Source organism: Ruditapes philippinarum, unplaced genomic scaffold (genome assembly GCF_026571515.1).
Source record: "Ruditapes philippinarum isolate M1 unplaced genomic scaffold, ASM2657151v2 ctg3691_1_1_1_1, whole genome shotgun sequence".
In the NCBI taxonomy this organism is placed as follows: Eukaryota; Metazoa; Mollusca; class Bivalvia; order Venerida; family Veneridae; genus Ruditapes; species Ruditapes philippinarum.
This window is the reverse complement of record NW_026863494.1, coordinates 8,754-34,466: the sequence shown is the minus strand read 5'-3', so window position 1 is coordinate 34,466 and position 25,713 is coordinate 8,754. Positions and strand designations below refer to the sequence as shown.

Genomic DNA, 25,713 nt, shown 5'->3' with positions numbered 1-25,713 from the left:
TGAGGAGTAGTCCGGACAAGTTTTGTGACGGACGGACAGACAGACGGACAGACAGACAACGGAGAAGTGATCCCTATATGTCGCCACAAAAATCAGATAAACAAACATAAAAATTTTTTTTTACTGCAGTCACAGTAATAAATTGACACATTCTTCACTTTGTGAAAGAAATATCATCTCCAGAAATGATAATTAATAATTAATAGCCGAGCTATTATGCAAAAACTTAACTTCAAACCTTGAATAAAAGGTAAAATACTACTTCATTTAAGAATTTAGGAAAAATTTAATTTCATTTGAGCAAAATAAGTCATATGATTACATGGAATGAAAGAAGTCAAACTTATTAAACTAGACATCATAATGGTAATATTACTGTTTATTGCATCAAAACATAAAATAATGCTTTAATAATATCGAAATACAAAGTACCAAGCTTTGTACACTTAGACCTTTAACCTCATAGATTTTAATGAAACTTTTTTTTAAATAACATAACATGAATATCCTAACATTTTTCAAAAGTTAAAGGAACTCTTCTGAGGTACAAGTTTAAAAAAAAAGAAAAAAAAAAGAAAGAACTTCTTAAAGTGACTGGCTGGGACACTTTAAACAGATAGATTTACAAAAGATTCTAGAAATATATTGAAAACCGTATTTTTTTAGTTATTCTCAGTCTGATTTGAGTAAAAAGCATTGCAATGCTTTCAGGTTTAATTCCTTTTTAACAATTAGAACTAATATTCTGGAAAAACAGAGTGGGCGAATGATCTGAAATTTTGCACACAAGTCATTGATCTAGACCTAAATCAAATGGAACATAAATCCCGGAAAATTATTTTCAGTCCCATCATGTCAAAAAACCTTAGTGGAGTCCCTTTTACATTTTGATTTTTTTAAATAACTGTTTCCTGTCACAACCAGATTACAAATATAACTCAACATATCATTTTAATTACGGACTGCCACTGGCATTTTTTAATTGACATAAAAAAATCTTACATTATACAGCAAGTCTATCTGACCTGTCAAAATCATCATGACAATAGTTCAAAACTTATTCATATAAAATCTTTTCAAGACTTAGTTTTTCCTTGAACTAATGACTATTCATATTAAGAGATCTGTATCTTCTGTACGTAATGAGACAAAAACAATCGTTTCCCCCGATGACCAGATTGCGTGCTCAATCGTCCATTCCGATATACCTGAACAGGTATGACATTGACTCATTATTATGTATTCTACGTATAGCCTCGACCAACATTCCACTTATATCTACGGTCTTTATCTTATGACACTGCATCTTCTGAATCTCATGTGGAACTGTGTTTGTTACTACAACCTGATAGCATGAGGAAATAAATGAATGACATAATTGAAAGTATAGGTTATACATACAGGATATTGAATAAGTGTAGATTTAATACTAAATTATTTGAATGTGTTTGAATATAATCATATTATTTATACGAGTCTCTGGCAAGGTGATACATAGGATATTGAATGAATGTAGATTTAATACTAAATTATTTGAATGTGTTTGAATATAATCATATTATACGAGTCTCTGGCAAGGTTATACATAGGATATTGAATGAGTGTAGATTTAATACTAAATTTATTGAATGAGTTGAATAAAATAACATTATGATGAGCCTATGGCTAACATTATATTGTTTTTATTCAACAAGTAAAATAAATTTAGTTTTGAATCAACACGAATATAATATTTGTATTTTTCTTCTTAGCACATATCCAAAATAAGAACAGTTTCTAATTAAAATAAGAGTCATTTTTCATTAGCATGCTTTAACTCTATGTTTGTATATATCCCAAATGATGTCACGGCAAGTGTTACACTAGTGTAATATCATTTTTATTAAATGGCTTTATTACACCCCTGCACAGTAGTTTATGTAATAAATGTATATATAGTATTATAATCATTAACCTGTGGAATTGTGCACTGGATTTGCTCTACTTTAAATCTGAAAAGTCTGTTTTGAAATTTATGGGAATTCAACATTTTGTTCTGATTGCAAAGGTCAATCCCTTTATGTCCCATTAGGTTATTACATAAGAGATAATATTAGTTATTAAGATTTTTCCCATGTTATATGACCCAGTCAAAATAATTTTACAAAAATATAACCTAAGCCACTAGGCAAGGGTTATACAATAGAGAGAACTGTTACACACATATGAAAATCTTTGTAACAAATCAATAGTACAATACATGTACAACAATTATACTGACAAAAAATTTGCAGCAGTCATGTACAGACTGCCAATGATATAAATGTAACAAATTTCCATGTATTTAATAATCACATTAAAGATAGTAATGGATATAATAGACAAAGATACCTCGTCTATACAGGAATCTTCTATAAGACGTGGAGCATCTGAGGACAACAGGCCGTGTGTTGCCATTGCGTAGATCTTGTATGCACCTCGTTCCTTCAACACCTCGGCTATCTTCACAAATGACATTACATCATCTATCATATCATCCTAAAATAAAACAATCACAATTTCTCAATCATAAAACAGAAAACAAGAGCAGTGTAAACACTCATCTGTTGCTCAAAAATATTGCTTTCAGCATCATGCCCCTTGCCTTACTGCACCTTGATAAGCAAGTTTCTTGTTGGTAACTTTTAAAATGTTTAAATTATAGGCTACATTTAAATTTTTTCCTGACACCAATGATGACAACGATTCAGCAATCATTATAGCTTGTCATTTTCTTCAAAACAGACAAGCTAATTACTCAGAATCTTTTTTATTTTCTCAGATAATTAAACGAATGTTACATACAAACACTGCAGTTTTTGATTTTTGGGAAAGGTTGGGAAAGTTAGAAGGAGGTTGGTGGTAGTGACCAACACAAGCTGAACACCTTGGTTCATAATCACCTACAATAATGGTTTACATACATTTTATATGTTGTTTTTTTTAAGTCACTCAGACACTTCATTAGGTTACATTATTTTGTAAGTCACTCAGACACTTCATAAGGACATATGATGACTGTCCAGCCTTACTGGTGCCTCTCTTAGTATTATTAGACCCAAACAGGCACCTTAGTACAACCACTGACCTATAAACTATCTGGCTATCTCCTCAAATACATGTAAAAGAATCCTGGGTGCTAGTGGGATTCAAACACAGTGTTTGATGGTATAGTGAATTTGAACTCAATGACAGCCACATACACCTCCTGCTCAATATCTAAAACATACCACAATGATTGCTATTCTCCCACCAACATCTCCTACAACATTCAATGGTGGTTTCTCTTTGGCAAGTATTGCTGAAATATGAAATATTTAACATACTTTAACATTACAACTAGAATAATTTTCTAACACTGTTCATATTTACTTCTCAAAATATGTTAAGGAGCGCATAATATAGCGCAAATTTTGTATAAGAAAATTTCTGAAAAAATTTATAACACTGATCTGTTAGGCGGAAATATTTTTTTCATTCAGAAATAAATCTAGGAAACATATCAATACATGTCAAGTAATTGATCTACAAAAGGCCACTGGCCAAGTGTTCCATATATTGTGATACTCTATATTACACTCTCAACTCAACAAATTAATTACCTTGACAGAATAGAGACACAGAGAAGAAATATATGGGTCCTTTCAGCCAAGGAGTCGAGTGGGTGAGAGGGGTAGGGGTTGATGGGGGAGGGGATGGTTTGGTTATAAGTTATAACTGACTGATGTTTTGTATGATACACATTTTGTACACAATACTCTTGTCATAATTACAATATAACACACCTAAAATAATATTGTTTTTTTTACATTCCCAGTAATGATATGGTTTACACTAAGTTGCATAAGCAAGACACTTTTTTCCTAACCTGGTTAAATTTTTAACATGTACTCATCCTACTTAATTTGGAAAAGAAATTGTTTATCTGAACTAAACTATTATTGGTAGGTTCTAGTAGATGAAGGTTGTTAGTAAAAAATGTCAATTTTGGGTTTAAAAAATCCTGTACCTCTGTATAACATAGGATCAAAAATGAATTTGATCATCAGAATAAGAAAGGTAGGGGACATATAAAGTCAATATAATACCAGCTGCGTACAATATGAAAATTTATTTCAAGTATCAGTATCCAATGATGAAATCATATTGGACTATTACAAGATAGAGTATGAAAGTTTCAAATTGTAAACAATAATAATAATAAGAAACATACACTACAATTTGGGAAAGTTAACATAATTAAAACCTTTTTAAAAATTTGTAAAGGTAATTTTTTCGTGCCTGATAAAAAGCAAAGTTAAATATATTCATATATATTATAAGAACCAATATCTGTTTTTATACATTACTGCCACCTGCTTTAACAGAACTTGAAAAAAACCCAAACAGGATTGCAGTCTAGAAAAGTAAAGCGATTTACATACTAGCTGGTGTGATAACTAGACATTTAGTATGCATAACAAAGGTAGTTACCGTAAGTATAGAAGCCATTGCCGTATATTGGAAATGTTACTTTTTTGTTATGCTAATGGAATATGATTAACTTGTACCCTGCTGGAACCTGAAGTGAGACTTTGCCACTTGTATAGAGCCTGCCTAGTCTGCACTTCAATGCAGTCTGACCAGGTTCTTTAACTTTTGCAGCTCAATTCTTTCTATTTTAATATAGAAATTCCTCAGACTTTGGATGGGCTGTTCCAAATCCAATGCAGGGTAAATTTATTATAACTAGAAATGTGTCATCATGCCACGGATGCCCCCGCATGCAGCCAAAATTTCAGATGTTATAATATTGAGTTCCAAATTTGTTTGCACAAATTATTTTTTTTATTTTAAGTTCAAAGCCCTTAAAACTTTTCAATGTTAACACAAACCATTTTCATACAATGTTCAAGGCATTGAAATTATTCAGTCTAAACCTTTTGAAAATAGCATATTTCATATTTGTAGCCAAAAAAATGGCTACATACATTTCCACAAAAGTATGAGTGCTGAAACTGAAAGTTCAAAATTTTTCCAACATTCAAGAAAGATAAGTTTGTCCAAAATCATTGAACCACGACCAAATTCAAACTTAAACTGCTTATTCCTAAGATGTATCTATATTATTTTCAAAGTTAAAGGGACATAACTCTGCCAAAAAATCATCGAACCATGACCAAATTCCAACTTGACCTGCCCATTCCTTTGACATATCCACATGTCAAATTTGAGTTGAATATGTAACACTGTTGGGTAGATAATGAACAGAAACTGTAAATTTCATATTATTTTCAAAGTGAAAGGGGCATTACTCTGCCAAAAATCATTGAAGCATGACCTAATTCAAACTTGGCCTGGGCATTCCAAAAACATATCCATATGTCAAATTTGAGTTGAATGTGTTGTACCGGTGGGGAGATAATAAACAGAAACTGAAAATTTCATATTATTTTCAAAGTGAAAGGGGCATAACTCTGCCAAAAATCATTGAACCATAACCAAATTTGAACTTGACCTGCGCATTCCTTTGACGTATCCATATGTCAAGTTTGAGTTGAATGTGTTGTACCGTTTGGGAGATAATGAACAGAAACTGAAAATTTCATATTACATTTGTATTTTCAAAGTAAAAGGGGCATAACTCTGCCAAAAATCATCGAACCATGACCAAATTCAAACTTGACCTGTATTTTCTCATGACATATCCATATGTCAAATTTGAATTGAATGTGTTGTACCGTTGAAGAGATAATGAACGGAAACTGAAAATTTCATATTATTTTCAAAGTAAAAGGGGCATAACTCTGCCAAAAATCATCAAACCATGACCAAATTCAAACTTGACCTGTATTTTCTCATGACATATCCATATGTCAAATTTGAATTGAATGTGTTGTACCGTTGAAGAGATAGTGAACGGAAAATGAAAATTTCATATTATTTTCAAAGTAAAAGGGGCATAACTCTGCCAAAAACCATTGAACCATGACCAAATTTGAACTTGACCTGTATTTTCTCATGGCATATCCATATGTCAAGTTTGAGTTGAATTTGTTGTACCGTTGGGGAGATAATGAACGGAAACTGAAAATTTCATATTATTTTAAAGTAAAAGGGGCATAACTCTGCCAAAAATCATCGAACCATGACCAAATTCGAACTTGACCTGTATTTTCTCATGACATATCCATATGTCAAATTTGAGTTGAATGTGTGCAACCGTTACTAAGATAATGAACGGAAACTGATGATGACGGAATGACAGAATGACGGAAGGACGGAATGACGGAACAGGGTAACACTATATGCCCCGGCCATTACATGGCGGGGGCATAAAAATTCAGTATGTTTAAGGTGAATTGTATATCTAATCATATTCTTGTATATGAGACAGGATTATCTACTGTTTACATAACGTGCTAGAAAAACCTACACTCCCCATGTAAGACAAGTCACGTGCCCTAAATGACGCCATTTCCAGATGCCAGGATGACATCATTGTGCTGTTATGAATAAGTTGTAAATTCATACGCTACTATAAGAAAAAGCGCTAAACAAAAATATAAGTTTTTATAATTTCTTTTCAGAATGTAACGAAAATGTAATATGCAAGGAAACAATCAAACACCAGCTGTTCTAACAGATGGAAATATCTAGCTCTCCGGTAACTGTTTACAGAAATTCGTCAGAGCCTCGTTACCGCCGTATACAGTTACCCTCGAGCTATATATTCCAGTTTGTACCAGCAGTCGGTGTGCGATCTTTATATTGTTTACATGAGTGATCACTCCAATGCCTAATAAAGATATAGAAACAATGCACCTGAAAGCAACTATGGAAGGCTTATATGTGCATAAAATGTGCTTTGTTAATATTCAGCCAGTTTAGACAAGTCAATCTCTCTAGATATATTATATTTGTACATACTTCGAACTTTTCTCCCTCTTGCACCTGTAGTATCAAAAAAACATTAACTCCTACATAATACGCTTTTGAAAACATAGCCCCGCTAACCAGCAAATAAAATTCTGAATTTAGCTAATGATATATGTACATGAAAGAAATTTTATAAACAAGTGGAGAGCACTCCATATATTAGATATTACACAAGTAAGATCCTATATATAGTCTGACATAGAACAAGTCTACTGTCTAGGAAAGGGTTTTAATGTAAGCCTGTGATATATATGTATAAAACAAGATTGCATTTGAGAAAAATGCTATGCCACCGCATTAATACAACACTAAATAGTAGTGTAGGAACAGATTTTTTTGTTTCTATACAATTTTGAAGATTGTCATAATGCATAGATCCCTGATCTATCTTATTCTTATCATCAGATTAGTGGTTAAATCTGTTGTTAACTCAATAAAAGATCAGAGTATGAATATATCAATGCACTCGAGTCTAGTGAATTTGGTGGTGAAGGTCATATTTCACACAGCCTAAATTTCATGACTTCATCAAAGGACAACACAGTAAGACACTTTGTCAAAATCTAGGTCAGATGAAAACAAAGTTCACTTTACATCTTAATCTGTGCACATGGTTCAAATTTCATAGCTGTACACCAAAGGACCAGAAAGTAGGTCACATCATCAAAATCTAGGTCACCTGATATCAAAGTTCAATTTTACAACAAAAACTGTATACATGGTCAAAATTTCATTGCTGCACATCAAAAGACAAGAAAGTTGGTCACTGTTCCCTTGGGCAAGGCAAAATTTTGAACCCAAGGGTTTAATTCAAAACAATCTTGAAACAACATTTCAAGTCAAATATCTAAGCTGTAGCTTTCTCCCATTCAGAAAACATTTGTTTTATTTTCTTTTTTTACTATGTGTACATAATGAGAATCACTGCCCCCGGGCGGGGCCAATTTTGACACCAGGGGAAAAATTTGAACAACTTTGGTAGAGGACCTATAGATGATATTATATAGCAAACATCAAAGCTCTATGCCTTGTACCTTCAGACAAAAATATTTTTTAATTTTTTACTATATGTACATAATGAAAATCAATGACCCCCGGGGCGGGGGCAATTTTGACCACAGGGCTATAATTTGAACAATCTTGGTAAAGGCTCACTTCGCAAAATCTCATGCCATATATTTAACCTCTAGCCTTTATCAATTCAGAGAAGAAGATTTTTAAAGTTTTTACTATATACATAAAAGGAAAACCTATGGCCCTTGGGGCGGGACTAATTTTGACACTAAAGGCAAAATTTGAACAACTTCGGTAGAGTACCTATAGATGATATCATTTAACAAATATTAAAACTCTAATCCTTGTACCTTCAGACAATAAGATTTTTTGATTTTTTACTGTATATATTGAAAATCAATGACCCCCGGGGCGGGGGCAATTTTGACCCCAGGGCTATAATTTGAACAATCTTGCTAGAAGTTCACTTCACAATGTTTCATGCAAAATATCTAACCACTATCATTTGTCAATTGCTAGAAGAAATTTTTTTAAGTTTTTACTATAAGTTTTTACTATATACATATAAGGAAAACCAGTGACCCCCGGGGCGGGGCCGATTTTGACCCTAGGACTATAATTTGAACAATCTGGATAGAGGTCTACCAGACAATGCCTTATGCAAGATATCTAAGCTCTAGGCCTTTTGTGTCTTTACAAGAAGGTATTTTAAGTTTTTACTATATGTACATATAGTGAAAATCAATGACCCCAAGGGCGGGGCCGATTTTGACCCCAGGGCTATAATTTGAACAACCTTGGTAAGGGTCTTCCAGACAATGCCTTATGCAAAATATCTAAGCTCTAGGCCTTTTGGGTCTTTACAAGAAGGTATTTTAAGTTTTTACTATATGTACATATAGTGAAAATCAATGACCCCTGGGGCGGGGCCGATTTTGACCCCAGGGCTATAATTTGAACAATCTTGGTAGAGGTCTACCAGACAATGCCTTATGCAAAATATCTAAGCTCTAGGCCTTTTGTGTCTTTACAAGAAGATTTTTTAAATTTATTCTTATAATTCCTTTTGGTTGCCATGGCAACCAGATTTCTGCATGGAATAAAATTCTTTGAACAACTTTGGAAGCCCTTCACCCAAGGATCAATCCTGCCAAGTTTGGTTGAAATTGGAATAGTGGTTTTTCGCAAGAAGATTTTTTAAGTTCACTATATAATCTATATAACACACACACACACAAACAAACAAACAAACACACACACACACACACACACACACAGGTGAATCGCTATATGCCACCGCATCGCAGATGCTGCGGTGGCATAAAAATGGCAAATATCATCAAGCTGAGCAATGTGAAATTTCTAGAGCATAGATGATGCTTTACATTAAACAATGCAATGAACATGTATGTAAATGTATACATATATATGTACATAATGTTTAGTATATAACAATGAAAACAAGCAAATGCTATAATGATAAATTTCTATCAAAAAAGCTACAAAATATATTCACTGTATCATCTATGGTAAATTGCTATTAATTTGGGGTAGAGTTAAAACCATTATGCTTTATGCAATGAAATATCAAATGTTAATTTCATGGATATGGGGTCAGGAGCATTTAAAAATGCACTTGAATGACAAAAATTCATTTTAAAAAGGTATTTAGCCCAAATTATAGTTTGAAATGAATAAGTACTTTTTATATTAATCAATATGGTGAAATTAAAGTTTTTTCACAAATAACTAAAAATTAAATAATGACCTTCCTACAGTTATTTGTTTGTTTTGGGTTTTTTTCATTTAACAACATAACTTGACCTCAAGGTAATCTTAGCATTTTAATTGATCTTTGTCATTTTTCAATGTTGAGAATTGAGCTTACCAACTTACAATGACAAATTTATTGTATAAGCTCTGGTCATATTATATAGCAGTGAAGGTTAGCGAGGCTTCACAAAGAATTTAGTACAGGCATGCTGCATACCTAATAACAGTTAGCACTCAATAAAAAGTCACCGTCAATATTAGACAGGATTATACCAAATTTTGTAAAATTTTGTGCTCCATGTCTTGACACAAAAATTTTACACTGATTTCAAATTTGGTGAATTTTTTTTGGAAATAATGAAACCCAATCATTACATAGATATAAAAAATTTGGTAATAGTTCAGTACAATGCTGTAGTTCTCCTGGATAACTTCATTTGTGCAAACTGCCATACCAAATGTGCCAAATTAAGATATCTTTTGCACCAACTATTATAATTATCATCATTTGCGCCAACCTTTTCTTATGATATGCTTCAATTTTTTTCTTTGTTATAAATATAAATATTTATTATTTGCCAATGCTTAGCAACATTGTCCCATGCTCAACATGAGGATGTAGAAATGCGATCTAGAGGAAAATTTATTTTTGAACACAATGTCATGCACATTTAAAGTCAGTTAGCATTCATTAAAACATAATTCTGGTAAAACATAATACATTGTAATTGCCATTTAACAAAATAAAATCTTGAAAATATATCTGTGCATGTGTTTGCTTTAACTTTTGTGATTGTACTGTAGCAAATTTAGGACAAACAGCTTGTCTATCAGGGTTTGTGTTATGAAAATGTTTCAGGAATTATGAAGTTTTCATGAGGTAAATATGAAAGAATTAGAGACGCAAATAAAAGTCTGTTTATCAGCTTTACAAATAATTCATGGCACATTTGATATATATATATGTTTGGTGCATATGATAATTTCTTATTTGGCCAATTAGTGCAATTGCAATTCGCACAGTATGCCAAACAACAAATGTAATTCATCAATATGAAAAATATGTATTTTTGGCAGCATTTTGGCTGTGCAATCAATCATCATAACAATAACTTCTGTATCAAATTACTTATATTGTGCCTTGTCCTAGCTACAATATGCCATAAAAAACATTGTATAGATAAGCTTCCATACAAAATACAATTTATTCAATATCAATGACTGCGCTGAGAATACACTGCAACAATTATTCTGTTTATATATTGCTGAAAGAAATCCACACATGGTATATAAAAATCAAACTCACAAAATATCAATAAACTCCACTCGTACATGACAAAAATAACCCAAAAAACTTTAAATCAAAGAAACATCTTGTTACTTTTCTTGCACTTTAGATCATACAAATTAGTTATCACTTCTATTTCCAATAATATTTTTGTTATGAAAAAGGTTAGAAGGAATTATTAATTATCAACAAAAACAAATTCTTTTCAAGAATAACAGAAAAACAGGAATGACTGGTATGATCCCTTAAAATGAAACAAAGCAAGTTTGCAAAACATAGTAAAACAATTAACAATGTTAAGGTGAAAAGTCCTGAATCTTGAATATTTGATCTTAAATGTCAAGGTTATTTTTGGGTCAATTTCTTATTTTAAAACATCAAAATAAAGTTCTATTCCACAAGTATCATGTCTAAATATGAAGACTCTAGCTCAAGTCAAACTATGTTTGCAGAGGGAGATATTTGCTCACAGAGAAAAAAAAATCCATTGGCTAACCTCAGGTGTTACAAACTTAAAGCAACACCAGGGGTTAAAATCACCGCACCTGCTGGAACTAAGAGATTCATAGACTCCAGTAATTTGAACCCATTTAGTAGCTTTTAACACTCACACAGTGTTAAACAATCTCTACAATTTTGATGCCTCAACCTGTAAAGGCAATCCCTCCACCACAAAGGGGGGAAATTGATCATATTCAAATGAACTTCAGGTGTACTTCTGGTTAAACTCACAAATAGGGCAAGTTTATATGTTGGATTTAGGATTAAATTAGGTCCTTTTAAGACAGGTAAGAAGGAAAACACTGGATATAAAATTTTCAGTTTGCTTAAATACAAGTCACATTTAACTTTTAAATAAACTCAAATGAATGACGTTAGGAAATATTCACCCTAGAAAATTACTCAACTCAAGTATTAGTAGCATTATAAATTCTTGTAATAATTAGATAATGCTTTGCCATATAATGTCAAAATTGTTAATCATTTAAAGAAGAATATTATAAAGTAAAAAAGAGCTTCTAAATAATTGCAATAAATCAGCTAAATCTTATCTAGGTTTCAAATTTTAGCTCAAAAATATACTGTATGAAAATTAGCAAAAATTTTGAACCATCTAGTCAAGCATGCTATTAATACACCTCAAACTAGGTCATTTACATGTTGAATTGCTGTATTCGGCAGCAGGCAAGGGGTGTAACTGTTTACCCTGATCTGAATCTGAAACAGGACACATGAGTTACCTAACATGCTATAAATAGTTTCTATATGATGCAATACAATAAGCAAACAGTATGACTATATAAATGCAGTAAAAACCAGAAATTGTAAATAAAACTAACAAAACACTTTGTTCAGCAGATAACATTTAAAAAATTCTGCATCAAGCCATATTGTACCTATTATGTGTACATATACATGTATATATCTCTTTAAATCTAAAAATCCTAAATTCAGGAATAATCTTGAACTGTTTTACCTATGTGAATATGCAACCATCAAAACATCTTTCATTATTATCTTAATCAAATATAAGATCTTATTACAAATTATAACTAACAAGAAACTTGTTTGTTTACAATTTTGTGACAAATACAAAAATTAATGTATACATGTATTATACTCCTTCTAATATTTGACTGCACTCTTATTATGTACATTTAATAACAAGCAATAGACCTTTAACTCCTTATTTCCATGCATAAATTTAATAAAATATTTGATTTTATGCTTTTTTCGGTGAGATATTGAATATCAGTGAAATACATGTCATATCACAATGTTTGAAAATTGAGTGAGATATAGAACTGCGATTCCCATTGTAAACATTCAAAGATATAGCAAATAACTTATAAAGATTTGCATCATGTCATAAAGCTAATTTTGTATGTCACGGTAGTCATTTGGCACAAATTTTGATTGTTTTGTTTATTTATCCAGATTTTTTTAAAGCCTTTTTTTTACACATTTTTGGTCATATCTCAGTGACTAACTGAGTAACTAACAGTTCAACTAACTGGCTTTTACAAAGCGGTCATCAAATATTTGCATTACATTAAAATTTAAAGGGATCCACAAAACTTTGAACACAGCTCTAATGTACATAAAGTTGTCTGCAGAATATGCTCTCATGAAGACCTTTTCAACTTTTGCACACAAAAAAAAATGTAAAACCGATTTGAGCCGCGTCATGACAAAACCAACATAGTGGGTTTGCGACCAGCAGGGATCCAGACCAACCTGCCCATCCGCGCAGTCTGATCAGGATCCATGCAGTTCGCTATCAGTTTCTCTACTTGTAATAGGGTATGTAAGCAAACAACATGGATCCTGATCAGACTGCACGGATGCGCAGGCTGGTCTGGATCCATGCTGGTTGCAAACGCATTATGTTGGTTTTGTCATGACGCGGCTCATTTTTTTTTACTGATAATTTCCATTAACTGCAGCATAGTAAGTCTTGGTAAAGTTTATAGAATTAACTGAATCACTGTGTGCTTTTTAAAAAAACAAGAGCGATCAGTAATCACATGTGTCGCCTCATGATGGCCAATTTCATGTTGGGACAAATTTTGTGACAGACGGACAGACAGATGGACAGTGCACAACTAGACTTGGTACTGATCATTCCTGTAAAGTTTGGATAAAATTGCACCAGTAGTTTATGAGGAGTAGTCCGGACAAGCTTTTGTGTATCTGGCAACACACAGAAAAAAAACACCTTTTTATCAAAGGGCCATAACTCAAAAATCATTCAACCGGAATACCCGTGCAATATGCGCAAGGACTTGAGCTACAGATCAATCCAGGAAAGTTTCATTGAAATTGCATTAGTGGTATAAGAGAAGTACAAATGTAGTCCGGACAAACTTTAAAAATAAAAATTATTAAAGGGCCATAACTCTGACAAAAATCATTGAACCGGAAAATGCTGACAATATGCACAACTAGACTTGGTACTGATCATTTCTGTAAAGTTTGGATGAAATTGCACCAGTAGTTTATGAGGAGTAGTCCGGACAAGTTTTGTGACCGACGGACGGACGTACAGGCGACGGAGAAGTGATCCCTATATGCCGCCACTACTCCGTAGAGGCGACACAACAAGAGGGCCATGATGGCCCTGAGGTCGCTCACCTGTATATAGGCCCTTCCCTCCTCCCACTCCCCACCCCCCTGCAGGGCCAATTTTAACCCAAGGGCTTTTATTTGAACAAACTTGGTAGACACCCATAAGAAGATGTTTCATGCTAAACAAGTAAGTTCTAGCTCATTGGGTTTTTTAAAAGAAGATTTTATAAACATAAAGTTAAAAACAATGACACCCCTGCGGCCGGGCCAGTTTTGACCCCAGGGCTTTTATTTGAACAAACTTTGTAGATATTTACTAGAAGATGTTTCATGCTTAATATCTAAACTCTAGCTATTTGGGTTTTTTCAAAGAAATTTTTTAAGTTTTTGCTATACACATATAAGGAAAATCAATGAACCCCGGGGCGAGGCCAATTTTGACCCCAGGGCTTTTATTTGAACAAACTTTGTAGACACTCACTAGAAGATGTTTCATGCTAAATATCTTAGCTCTAGCTATTTTGGTTTTTTCAAAGAAGATTTTTAAGTTTTTGCTATACACATATAAGGAAAATCAATGACCCTCGGGGCGGGGCCAATTTTGACCCCAGGGCTTTTATTTGAACAAACTTTGTAGACACCCATTAGAACTTGTTTCATGCTATATATCTTAGCTCTAGCTCTTTGAGTTCTTTAAAAGAAGATTTTTTAAGTTTTTACTATATGCATATAGGGAAAATCAATGACCCCCTTGGGTGGGGCCAATTTTGACCCCAGGGCTTTTATTTGAACAAACTTGGTAGACACTCACTAGAAGATGTTTCACGCCAAATATCTAAGCTCTAGCTGATAGGGTTGTTTAAAAGAAGATATTTAAAGATTTTTCTTTCGTTTGCCATGGCAACCAGAGTTCTGCATGGAATTAAATTCTTTGAACAATTTTTAAAGGTGACCACCAAAGGAACATTCCTGTGAAGTTTGGATGAAATTGGCTTAGTGGTTTATGAGGAGATGTCATTTAAAGCAAAAGTTTACGGACGGACAGACAAGGACGGACGCCGGACGAAAAGCGATCACAAAAGCTCACCCTGTCACTTTGTGATAGGTGAGCTAAAAAGCCATGGTCAGTATAAAGGAAATAGTAAGGCAGTAAGGTTACCAACTCATCTTTATAACATCCTAAGTGGAAATACTATATTAACCCCCCTTTTACATGATAAATTTGTGTAATGGACTTGCCCTGTTTTATTGATGGGATTTGTCTATTTAGTTGTTTGAGGGATTTCATAATGCTAAAAAGAGGCAACTAAAAGTAAAGTATACAGTCTGGTCAAACTATGCAACTGTCTCATTACCTTAAGTTTTTCATTTTGATATCCCTATAATTTGATAATTGACAGTTCCAAATAAGAAAGTTGGAAGAGTCGATAACGCAAATTCAGCAGGTGAAGTGTTGATCTGCTACCGATCAACATTATATTTTCTGACTGAGTTTCCCCTACCTTACAATACCAATTGCCATACCAATAGGTTAATGAGCAGGCAGATAATCTAAATCACAAAGCTTTAGCCAAGAGTTGCATATGCACAACAGATCATGCGGAACCATCTAAAAGCCAGCAGTCATTCCTTACTATATTTCTACTAAATAACAATGCCAGTTAAGACGTATAGCAACACATTTGTTTCATTTGCCAACAAGTATGTTAATCTCGAATTAGGTAATAATTTTTATTTATTATCTGCCCATTTCCAATGCATGGTGAAAATGTTACACAGTTTTTTTTAACCCCTGACCTGCTGGAACTGACAGTGATTAACCTTTGCCACCAGTATAGAACAAAGGCCAGCCTGAATGAATAAGACAAGCCAGCCTGTACATCTGTGCAAAATGGCCAAGCTATATACCGTTTTCTAACTTCATATTTTCACACTGATCTACCCAAATTGAAAATGGACAGTTCCAAAAACAGACGCTGCGCAAGTTAATTAAGAAATTCAGCAGGTCAAAGGTTACAGAAAATCAGAAATGTATATATATGCAGTATTCCTGTGTTTGTGAACCATCAAAACTTTCCCACTTACGTACATTACTTATTACAACTCCTATTTATTTGTTTAATAAATGTCTAAACCTTGTAAATCCTAAAGTGATATCTTATTGAAAATTTCTGTCATACCAATTTTTTTTTACCTTACATTCTAAAGTAATTATTATAACATAATTATTGCTACATATATATTTCAGACTGAATCAATCTATCAATCTCAAAAACATGAATTTCCAGTTTAACAAGATTGCATTTGAGAAAAATGCTATGCCACCGCATTAATACAACACTAAATAGTAGTATAGGAACAGATTTTTTTTTTCTATACAATTGAAGGTTGTCATAATGCATAGATCCCTGACCTATCTAATTCTTATCATCAGCTTAGTGGTTGAATCTATTGTTAATCCAATAAAAGATCAGAGTAGGAATATATCAATGCACTTGAGTCTGGTGAATTTGGTGGTGAAGGTCATATTTTCACACAGCCTAAATTTCATGATTATATCAATGGACAACACTGTAAGACACTTTGTTAAAATCTAGGTCAGCTGATATCAAAGTTCACTTTACATCTTAATCTGTGCACATGGTTCAAATTTCATAGCTGTACATCAAAGGACAAGAAAGTAGGTCACATCATAAAAATCTAGATCACCTGATATCAAAGTTCAATTTTACAACTCAAAATGTGCACATGGTCAAAATTTCATTGCTGTACATCAAAGGATAAGAAAGTAGGTCACTTTCCCCTTAGGCAAGGCAAAATTTTGACCCAAGGGTTTAATTCAAAACAATCTTGATACAGGTTCACCAAACAACATTTCAAGTCAAATATCTAAGCTGTAGCTTTCTCCCATTCAGAAAACATTTGTTTTATTTTCTGTTTTTACTATGTGTACATAATGAGAATCACTGCCCCCGTGCAGGGCCAATTTTGACACCAAGGGAAAAATTTGAACAACTTTGGTAGAGGACCTATAGATGATATTATATAGCAAACATCAAAGCTCTATGCCTTGTTCCATCAGACAAAAATATTTTTTTTTTTTACTATATGTACATAATGAAAATCAATGACCCCCGGGGTGGAACCAATTTTGACCCAAGGGCTATAATTTGAACAATCTTAATAGGTTCACTTCGCAAAGTCTAATGCCATATATTTTACCTCTAGCCTTTGTTAATTCAGAGAAGAAGTTTTTCAAGTTTTTACTTTATACATATAAGGAAAACTACCGCCTTTGGGGCAGGGCAATTTTAACACTAGGGGCATAATTAAAACAACTTTAGTAGAGGACCCATGATATTACATACCAAATATAAAATCTCTAAGCCTTGTACCTTCAGACAAGAAGTTTTTTTTTTACTATATGTACATAGTGAAAATCAATGACCCCTGGGGGTGGGGCCAATTTTGACCCCAGGGCTATAATTTGTACAATCTTGCTAGAGGTTCACTACACAATGTTTCATGCAAAATATCTAACCTCTAGCATTTGTCAATTGCTAGAATTTTTTTAAAGTTTTTACTATATACATATAAGGAAAACCAATGACCCCGGGGGCGGGCCGATTTTGACCCCAGGGCTATCATTGGAACAATCTGGGTAGAAGTCTACCAGACAATGCTTATGCAAAATATCTAAGCTCTAGGCCTTTTGGGTCTTTACAAGAAGGTATTTTAAGTTTTAACTATATGTACATATAGTGAAAATCAATGACCCCCGGGGCGGGGCCGATTTTGACCCCAGGGCTATCATTTGAACAATCTTGGTAAGGGTCTACCAGACAATGCCTTATGCAAAATATCAAAGCTCTAGGCCTTTTGGGTCTTTACAAGAAGGTATTTTAAGTTTTTACTATATGTAGATATAGTGAAAATCAATGACCCCCGGGGCAGGGCCGATTTTGACCCATGGGCTATAATTTGAACAATCTTGGTAGAGGTCTACCAGACAATGCTTTATGCAAAATATCTAAGCTCTAGGCCTTTTGGGTCTTTACAAGAAGATTTTTTAAATTTATTCTTATAATTCTTTTTGGTTGCCATGGCAACCAGATTTCTGCATGGAATGAAATTCTTTGAACAACTTTGGAAGCCCTTCACCCAAGGATCAATCCTGCCAAGTTTGGTTGAAATTGGACCAGTGGTTTTTCACAAGAAGATTTTTGAAGTTCACTATATAATCTATATAACACACACACACACAAACAAACAAACACACACACACACACAGGTGAATCGCTATATGCCACCGCATCGCAGATGCTGCGGTGGCATAATAAAAGGAACAACCTCTGATCTTAGGAGTACTATTACAGTAACCAGACAGAAAGATTTCAAAATATTAAAGCATACCAGGTATAGAATGTAGACCAAAGTCTGCCTCCTGCATTACAGGTGGTGGTGAGGTTCTGCCATCACATGGCTCATCTTCATCTTTTTCCTCGCCATGAATTACAGCGATGCTCAGACGAAGACGCTCAGCAAAAGAAGTGACACGCTTCACTGAGTTCGGATTTCTAGCTACTATCACAGCATTACGGAAATCTGGAATCTAAATTTTGTAAAATTATTAAGTAATATTCAAAGTTAAACCAGGCAGATACTCAGCAAAAGAAGTGACACACTTTGCCAAGTTAGGATTCTAGTTACTATCACAGCAATAAGGAAATCTGGAATTCTTTTCATTTATTATGAAATATTCAAAGTCTAACCATTAACCTACTACAAACTAATGTAGTTAGCCTCTTCCACCAGTATTGAGCCAGGACAGCTCTTACTGGTCAGGCCCTATACTGTTAGTAGCTCCATTGTAGCTCCATTTTTGTATCTTGATAAAATTTGAATAGGTTGTTCCTACTTCAAATCTGTGCCAATTCATTACACAAATTCAATAGATTAGGTCAAACATCTTTAGGCTTCCCTTTACAATACTTATTACTATAATGCTAATCTTAAGTTTGATTACAAACATAAGTTCTCATTTTTGTCAGTTATTACATCACTTGTAATCTGGAACAAAGTATAAACTCTTTTAAAAATATTATCTAATTTCTAATTCCCCACAAAAAGCTTCATTAAAATGTATGTTTTAAACCCTCATGCATAACATTCTATACACTTAAATAAATAAGACTGTATAATAATAAGAAAGGATTTAAATATTGACTATACAACTGTAATGTACTAATAATATCTGTCATATTTTGCGGTTCGGATCGGAATATCCATCCCGAGGTGACCCGCCCATTGGCGGGTGACCGAGGGACGGATATTCCGATCCGAACCGCAAACATATGTCAGATATTTTTTCTTGCATATTCTACCATATTCCATTATATTTTAAATTCTTTATCTTAATTTCAATGAAAATTTATATCATTACAACCGTAACTACTTTCATTCAACAGCGTATGAATTACAAAATCATTCATAACGGTAAAATGACGTCATCTTTCTCGAGCCATTGTACAGCATGCGACTCATCTGGTACCCCCCATGCCAGATGAAATTTCCGGCATGAGTAAAACTAACGGAAACGCAGTCTGATATGCAAGAAAATCTTTTCATATGATTAAATTTCCATTTTTCTCTGACTTACTCCTCAAATATTTTTTTTGCCTCAATAATCTATTCCCTTATTTATCCTCAACATGTTATGATTAAACAACTATTAATGCCTCTTATTACCATAAACTTAACCAGCTAGACCTAATACCACAAGTATAGAGCCAGGCCAGCCTGCACATCTGTACAGCCTGACCAATACCTATCCTGTTGGTAGCTTAACTTTTGTATTTTGATACTGAAATCCCAAAATTTTCAAATGGACTCTTCTAAATTCAAACCTGGGCAAGTCCATTACACAAATTCAGGTGGTTGATGGTTGTACTTACTGTTCCCTGAATGTATTCTATAAGGAATGGTGAAGCTCTGAGATTATCAACTGGTATGTCAAAGAAGCCCTGGATTTCTTTCTGGTGAAGATCAATGGTGATAATGTGGGTAAGTCCTGAAATAACAAGCATAAATACATTGTCATGAATTAACAAGCATAAATACATAGTCCTGAATTAACAAGCATAAATACATAGTCCTGAATTAACAAGCATAAATACATAGTCCTGAATTAACAAGCATAAATACATAGTCCTGAATTAACAAGCATAAATACATAGTCCTGAATTAACAAGCATAAATACATAGTCCTGAAATAACAAGCATAAATACATAGTCCTGAATTAACAAGCATAAATACATAGTCCTGAAATAACAAGCATAAATACATAGTCCTGAATTAACAAGCATAAATACATAGTCCTGAATTAACAAGCATAAATACATAGTCCTGAATTAACAAGCATAAATACATAGTCCTGAAATAACAAGCATAAATACATAGTCCTGAATTAACAAGCATAAATACATAGTCCTGAATTAGCAAGCATAAATACATAGTCGTGAATTAACAAGCATAAATACATAGTCCTGAATTAACAAGCATAAATACATAGTCCTGAATTAACAAGCATAAATACATAGTCATGAATTAACAAGCATAAATACATAGTCCTGAAATAACAAGCATAAATACATAGTCCTGAATTAACAAGCATAAATACATAGTCCTGAATTAACAAGCATAAATACATAGTCCTGAATTAACAAGCATAAGTACATTTTTACTACTGAAATAACAAGCATGAGTTAAATTTTCTAGTCCTAATAAAACCATAGGCAGATTTTGTAGTCCTGAAATTACAAGCATAAATATATTTCCTAGTCCCAAATAAAACAAACAAGCATTAAAAAAATACTGTAACCTACATGTATGAAATTGACATTTAACTGAAGGTGCATGCGCATGAATTCAATAAACATGGAAGTAATTTCTAGGTAAAAATATCATGCATTTTCAGTTAATATTTAATAAAGGATTTATTACTGGTTTTCTGTCACATACAGTATAGAGGACTTTTAATAATGATTCTTAAAAACATTTTTAATGTCACATATAACAAATGTTTCAGTCCCTACCAATAAAAAAGAAAATGCCAAATGTGCTAAGTAACTCACCAGATGTGCTAAGCATTTTAGCAAGCAGTTTACACACAATGGAACCTCTTTTTCTCATTTTGCTCTGTTTAGAATATGGTATATATGGCACTACCCCAACTACCCTCCTTGCTGAACTTGTCTTACAGGCGTATGCTATAATCTGTAGTTCCATCATATCATTATTCACATCCCTATAATATATGTACATGTATATCAAAATAGGTTAATTAACAGAAAATACAGTCATATCATTATGGAACAAAATTATTGCTATAATTAGTTGACTTAATACACTTTATTTTATTTAATATTCTGCACAATACAAATGTTGAATACTTATATAAGTTTCTGCATAATACTACATTTGGTAGAATTAAAAAAAAGCAATTCTCTACAAGTTTGAGGACCTGTCCAATTAAAAAAGGAAAAGCCTATTCCTTCTTGTATGAATTTAAAAATGCTTCAAATTAACCAGTCTCAACTCAAATCTGATTAATATCCGCTCCATAATAATGTTAAGTTTTAGGATATGACAGTCATCAACAGAAGGTCACATTCTTGTGAACTTTCTTGAAAGCTTATCACTTTCTAAACCAGGTAAAATGAATATTTGACAGTTACTTACTTAGTTCCAGTTTGTATAATGTAGACATCTTTTCCTCTGATTGACTCCTTTATTTCGACAACGGTTTCTGTTAAATAATTGTAAAACATAGATATTTATGCACAGAGAGAAAAAACAAAGAAATAATAAGAGCTGTCCACAGGACAGTGTGCTCTACTATTCTCAGTGCTGGATATAGAAAAACAAGACCTTGGATAATGTTGAATTTGTAAGTTCAGAAATTCTGTCAAAATCCATGTAAGAGTTATGGGCATTGGAAAGTGACCTCCTATAAATTTATGCTCTCAAATAAGTGTGTTTAGCTTCAACCCATTCTAAGACACCAACTTGAATGCAAAAACTTAACCAAAGTGAGACATTCTCAATGACAGACACCTGAGTATGTACAATACTTGAATAGTTCTCCATATTCTTGAAATAGTCAAGCTAAAATCAGATACAATGTACATGTAACTGAAACTAAAAATCATCCATTATATCAAAGTGGAAAGCTAATATGGAAAGCAAACATATGTCAAAGACTGGAAAATTAAAAATGTTCCTAACTTGATAAAACATATTTTGTCCGCTACCCCTAGCAATGACTGGCTTAGGCAAAACTGCATCATCTAATATGAAATGGTTATTAAGAATTTGAAAATAAATAAATTCATACATAGCATTATACAGTGGTTACACAGACTCTACAGGACAAGTAGAAGAATATAATTACATGTGTATGTGCCCTAAAAAAGAACACCACATCATACAAATTACAATCCAAAGTCCCTGACGGGATCGAAACCGACAGCAATGATGGATAAGTGATTTGAAGTTGGCAACCTAAACAATGCGGTAAAGAATAACCCTGCTTAACCTCTGACTATTTTTCTACAGCAGTGACTTAAAGGAGGACAAAATAAAGAAGCAAGTAAGCAACAGAAATGACCAGTCAGTCCTACCTCTGTTTGACTTATGGTAACAGCGACAGTCACATAGATGTGTTGACAGCTTCCTGAAACATAAAGCAATGTCATGGTAGGTGATAATGGCACATTATTTAAATTATAGTTACACTGTAAATAGCAGTACTAAAAGCTTACTTTTTGTTTATATCATAATCTGACAAAATTTGAATAATAAACATAATCTATCATTTTCTATATTCCAGTCAGGTCTCTTGCCATGTGGGTTCAAACTCTATCAGGGACGAACCATTGTTTCCTTCAGCAAGAAATTTTACACTTATTGCTCAGTACTGGATAGCTCCAGGAATGGATTCCAGATTGTTTCTGCAAGCCATTACTTTAGTATTCTAAGCTTCCTACACAAACAAACTTAAATAAATTCTTTATAAACCAAAGAAATTGTGGACAATGACGAATGATGAATACACTGCCAAACAAAAGCTCACATCTTAGCTCATATAAGCACTACATGCTTAGGCAAGCTAAATAAAGAGTGATTTTACTTTATTTACTGTTTCAAAACTTCCTAAAATATTGTAGTGCACCAAAGGCAAAAAGGATTATATGAATAAAAGGCGATTTAGAGGGTATAAAAGGTGATTTAGAGGGTATGTGTACAGATTTTTACCAGCAAACAGCATAAATTAGGTTTTCATTGGTATATATTATTTATTGGTATATAAGTATAATAATTTGCTGGGATTGACTTAGTCCAATATATTAGACGTTACAGGCTTGTTATAGTTATATGTTGGTCAAGCCTGACGTCTAATAGTTATTGCTCATAAACGCATAGCATTTTGAAAAATTTAAAAAAATGTCTGTTGACTTGCCTTTCAAGCTTTATTCAAAAGCTTATCTTCTGTTCTTTCAATTGCATGGTCTATCAATAACAAAAACTCTCAAACAATGTACTTATCAATTAAAAATAAAATATCAATATCAATCTATTTCGCCCATCGGCCATACTGGTTAAGTAAAGCGTTTTACAGATTGATTCCAATTTTTTGAACGGGAAAATATATTCAGACACACTGACGGTGCATGGGAAATTATTTCGTTGAAAAAAATATTCCGCTAGAAACTTCTGGACTCATTTAAACGCTTGCATTTGAATTAGCCATTCAGATTTCGCGCACTGTTTGGCGGCCATTTGTATATCGGCTATACAAGGAATTTAATTAAATGAGAGAATTTAATTATGACTTTTCGGATGTGACAGTTTAATTATTTTGTTAAAAGATATTCATTTTTTAGTTTTGTTCATAAATAGGTCAAAATTAATGTAAATACACGCTGTCTTAATTGTTTAAATGCATTAGATCTAAATCGATGTCTAATGTCAATTTTTTTGCTACACGATTTTGCAAAGATCTGTAAAGACCTAACGTAACATGGAAAATGAAAAATGTAAAATATCAGATTAATGAATGATAAATATGAAATAGGTTATGTATAGGTCTTATAATTAGGACTAGGATTGACTAATAATACCATGAATTTGGATTTTATGTTAGCTAAAGATACTTCAGCGAACAGGTTTTATAGAATTGCTAGACCTGTTCGCTGAAGCCAACCCCGTATCGAAAGTCAACCAGAGCCGTGACATTTTTATGTCATGCTGTAATTCAATAAATTTGCGTGATCTGGACAAAAGCTATTTTAATACAGGTAGTTAGATATATTTGGGACCCTTCAGTCTATATTTTTGAACACAGAATGTTAGATTGATGAAATATTGTCTCAAAGTTTATCAGCGGGTTCACATTTAATAAAATTCGCCGCCATTGCTGCCCTAATTATCATGTGACCAGCGAGAATTTAGGTTCGGATACCTTTGCATGACATTTGGTGACACGTGACCCAAATGCTATTTTTAATTGAAAACATGGCTTTGCAATTATGAATAACGGTGTATTTATTAAATAACAGACATTTTACCAAAAACATGTTGGATTTATATTGTTTTGAGTGATGATTCATGAATTATTTGTTTGTTTTTATATAAAATCATACACCTACTAAAAATAGTGTACGGTGCGTTACTAAAAATAGATGCTAGAATTTCCAAAACATGAAGTCCCGCGAGATCTCATTTGGAACAGACTCCATATTGATAAACATTCTCTACATATTTCTCTCAAACATAGTTGGGTACACAATGTCATTGAAGTTTCATTTATAAACAAAACATGAATTGGTTCAAAATCGATTTGTTTATCAAATGGTATTTTTATTTGACCCAAATTTGATTAATAAGGGTGATTTTGATAGGTTTTTATGTACGGCGCACGAACTGTAAAATTCTGGTAGCCTTTGCAAATAGGGTTGACCCATAACTTTACTGTCGCAACGTCAAAATAAAAGCGACATATAAAGTTATGGAAGCCAGAACTAATTTTATGTCTGTGGCTCTGTGTGATTTAGATGTTAAGGGGATGCTTTCATTTCAAACATTTTTTAACATAATCATAGGTGTTGGTGTGTGCATCATTACTTTGTAAAAAATTTTGCTACAACTGTCAAGCAGCTTTTATCAGTTTTGAAACCTGGCCATGTGCAAAATTAAATGCAATGCCAAAGGGAGATAATCATAAACACATTGCCTTGAAGTAAGTTTAGCAGTATAAAATACCCGATTATACGCAACAAATTTCCTTACTCTGCAACAATTTGTGCGAGCTCCGGGTGAGAATTCCCTGAAACAACAACCATGGGACATCTTTGTTGCTCTGCAATCGACATATTTCTAATTAAATTCTACTGCCCTATTTGTTTTGGTTTCATACGTCCTTGACCGTGTAGCCGCTTAAAACATTAAATGTCTGAAAAAATCCAATTTTCATCTAATATCAAGTATCTATGAAGTATCTGTAAATTCAAAGCTATCAGAAATATGAATACTGCTTTATTTTGGTAGTCAATATTTCCAATAATTTAAAGTA

General features: G+C 33.1%; 1 protein-coding gene across 3 annotated transcripts; it reads right to left on the bottom strand.

The window, feature by feature from the left end:
- Nucleotides 1-235: 235 nt before the first annotated feature.
- Nucleotides 236-25,591, bottom strand: LOC132722224 (phosphoribosyl pyrophosphate synthase-associated protein 2-like). Of its 3 annotated transcripts, none has more exons than XM_060706673.1 (10): nucleotides 25,431-25,591; nucleotides 22,763-22,815; nucleotides 21,822-21,888; nucleotides 21,215-21,387; nucleotides 20,035-20,150; nucleotides 18,494-18,692; nucleotides 12,170-12,229; nucleotides 3,249-3,319; nucleotides 2,371-2,517; nucleotides 236-1,345 (listed from the first exon to the last, which is right to left on the bottom strand). In XM_060706673.1, exons 1-10 carry the CDS (start codon nucleotides 25,511-25,513, stop codon nucleotides 1,187-1,189), a joined length of 1,128 nt encoding a protein of 375 aa, XP_060562656.1. In that variant the 5' UTR covers nucleotides 25,514-25,591; the 3' UTR covers nucleotides 236-1,186. The 3 variants fall into 3 exon arrangements, with proteins under 3 accessions (XP_060562656.1, XP_060562657.1, XP_060562658.1); XM_060706674.1 differs by lacking the exon at nucleotides 12,170-12,229 and adding an exon at nucleotides 6,928-6,951; XM_060706675.1 differs by lacking the exon at nucleotides 12,170-12,229 and having other exon boundaries at nucleotides 237-1,345.
- Nucleotides 25,592-25,713: the final 122 nt, after the last annotated feature.

Excerpts from the sequence above, each read along its gene's own strand:
- LOC132722224 (XM_060706673.1), bottom strand. The coding sequence starts at position 25,513 with ATGTCGATTGCAGAGCAACAAAGATGTCCCATGGTTGTTGTTTCAGGG. Across the intron at positions 21,388-21,821 it reads ATTATACAAACTGGAACTAA|GGATGTGAATAATGATATGA; the intron begins GTAAGTAACTGT and ends CATATATTATAG. Across the intron at positions 18,693-20,034 it reads TAGAATACATTCAGGGAACA|ATTCCAGATTTCCGTAATGC; the intron begins GTAAGTACAACC and ends TACAAAATTTAG.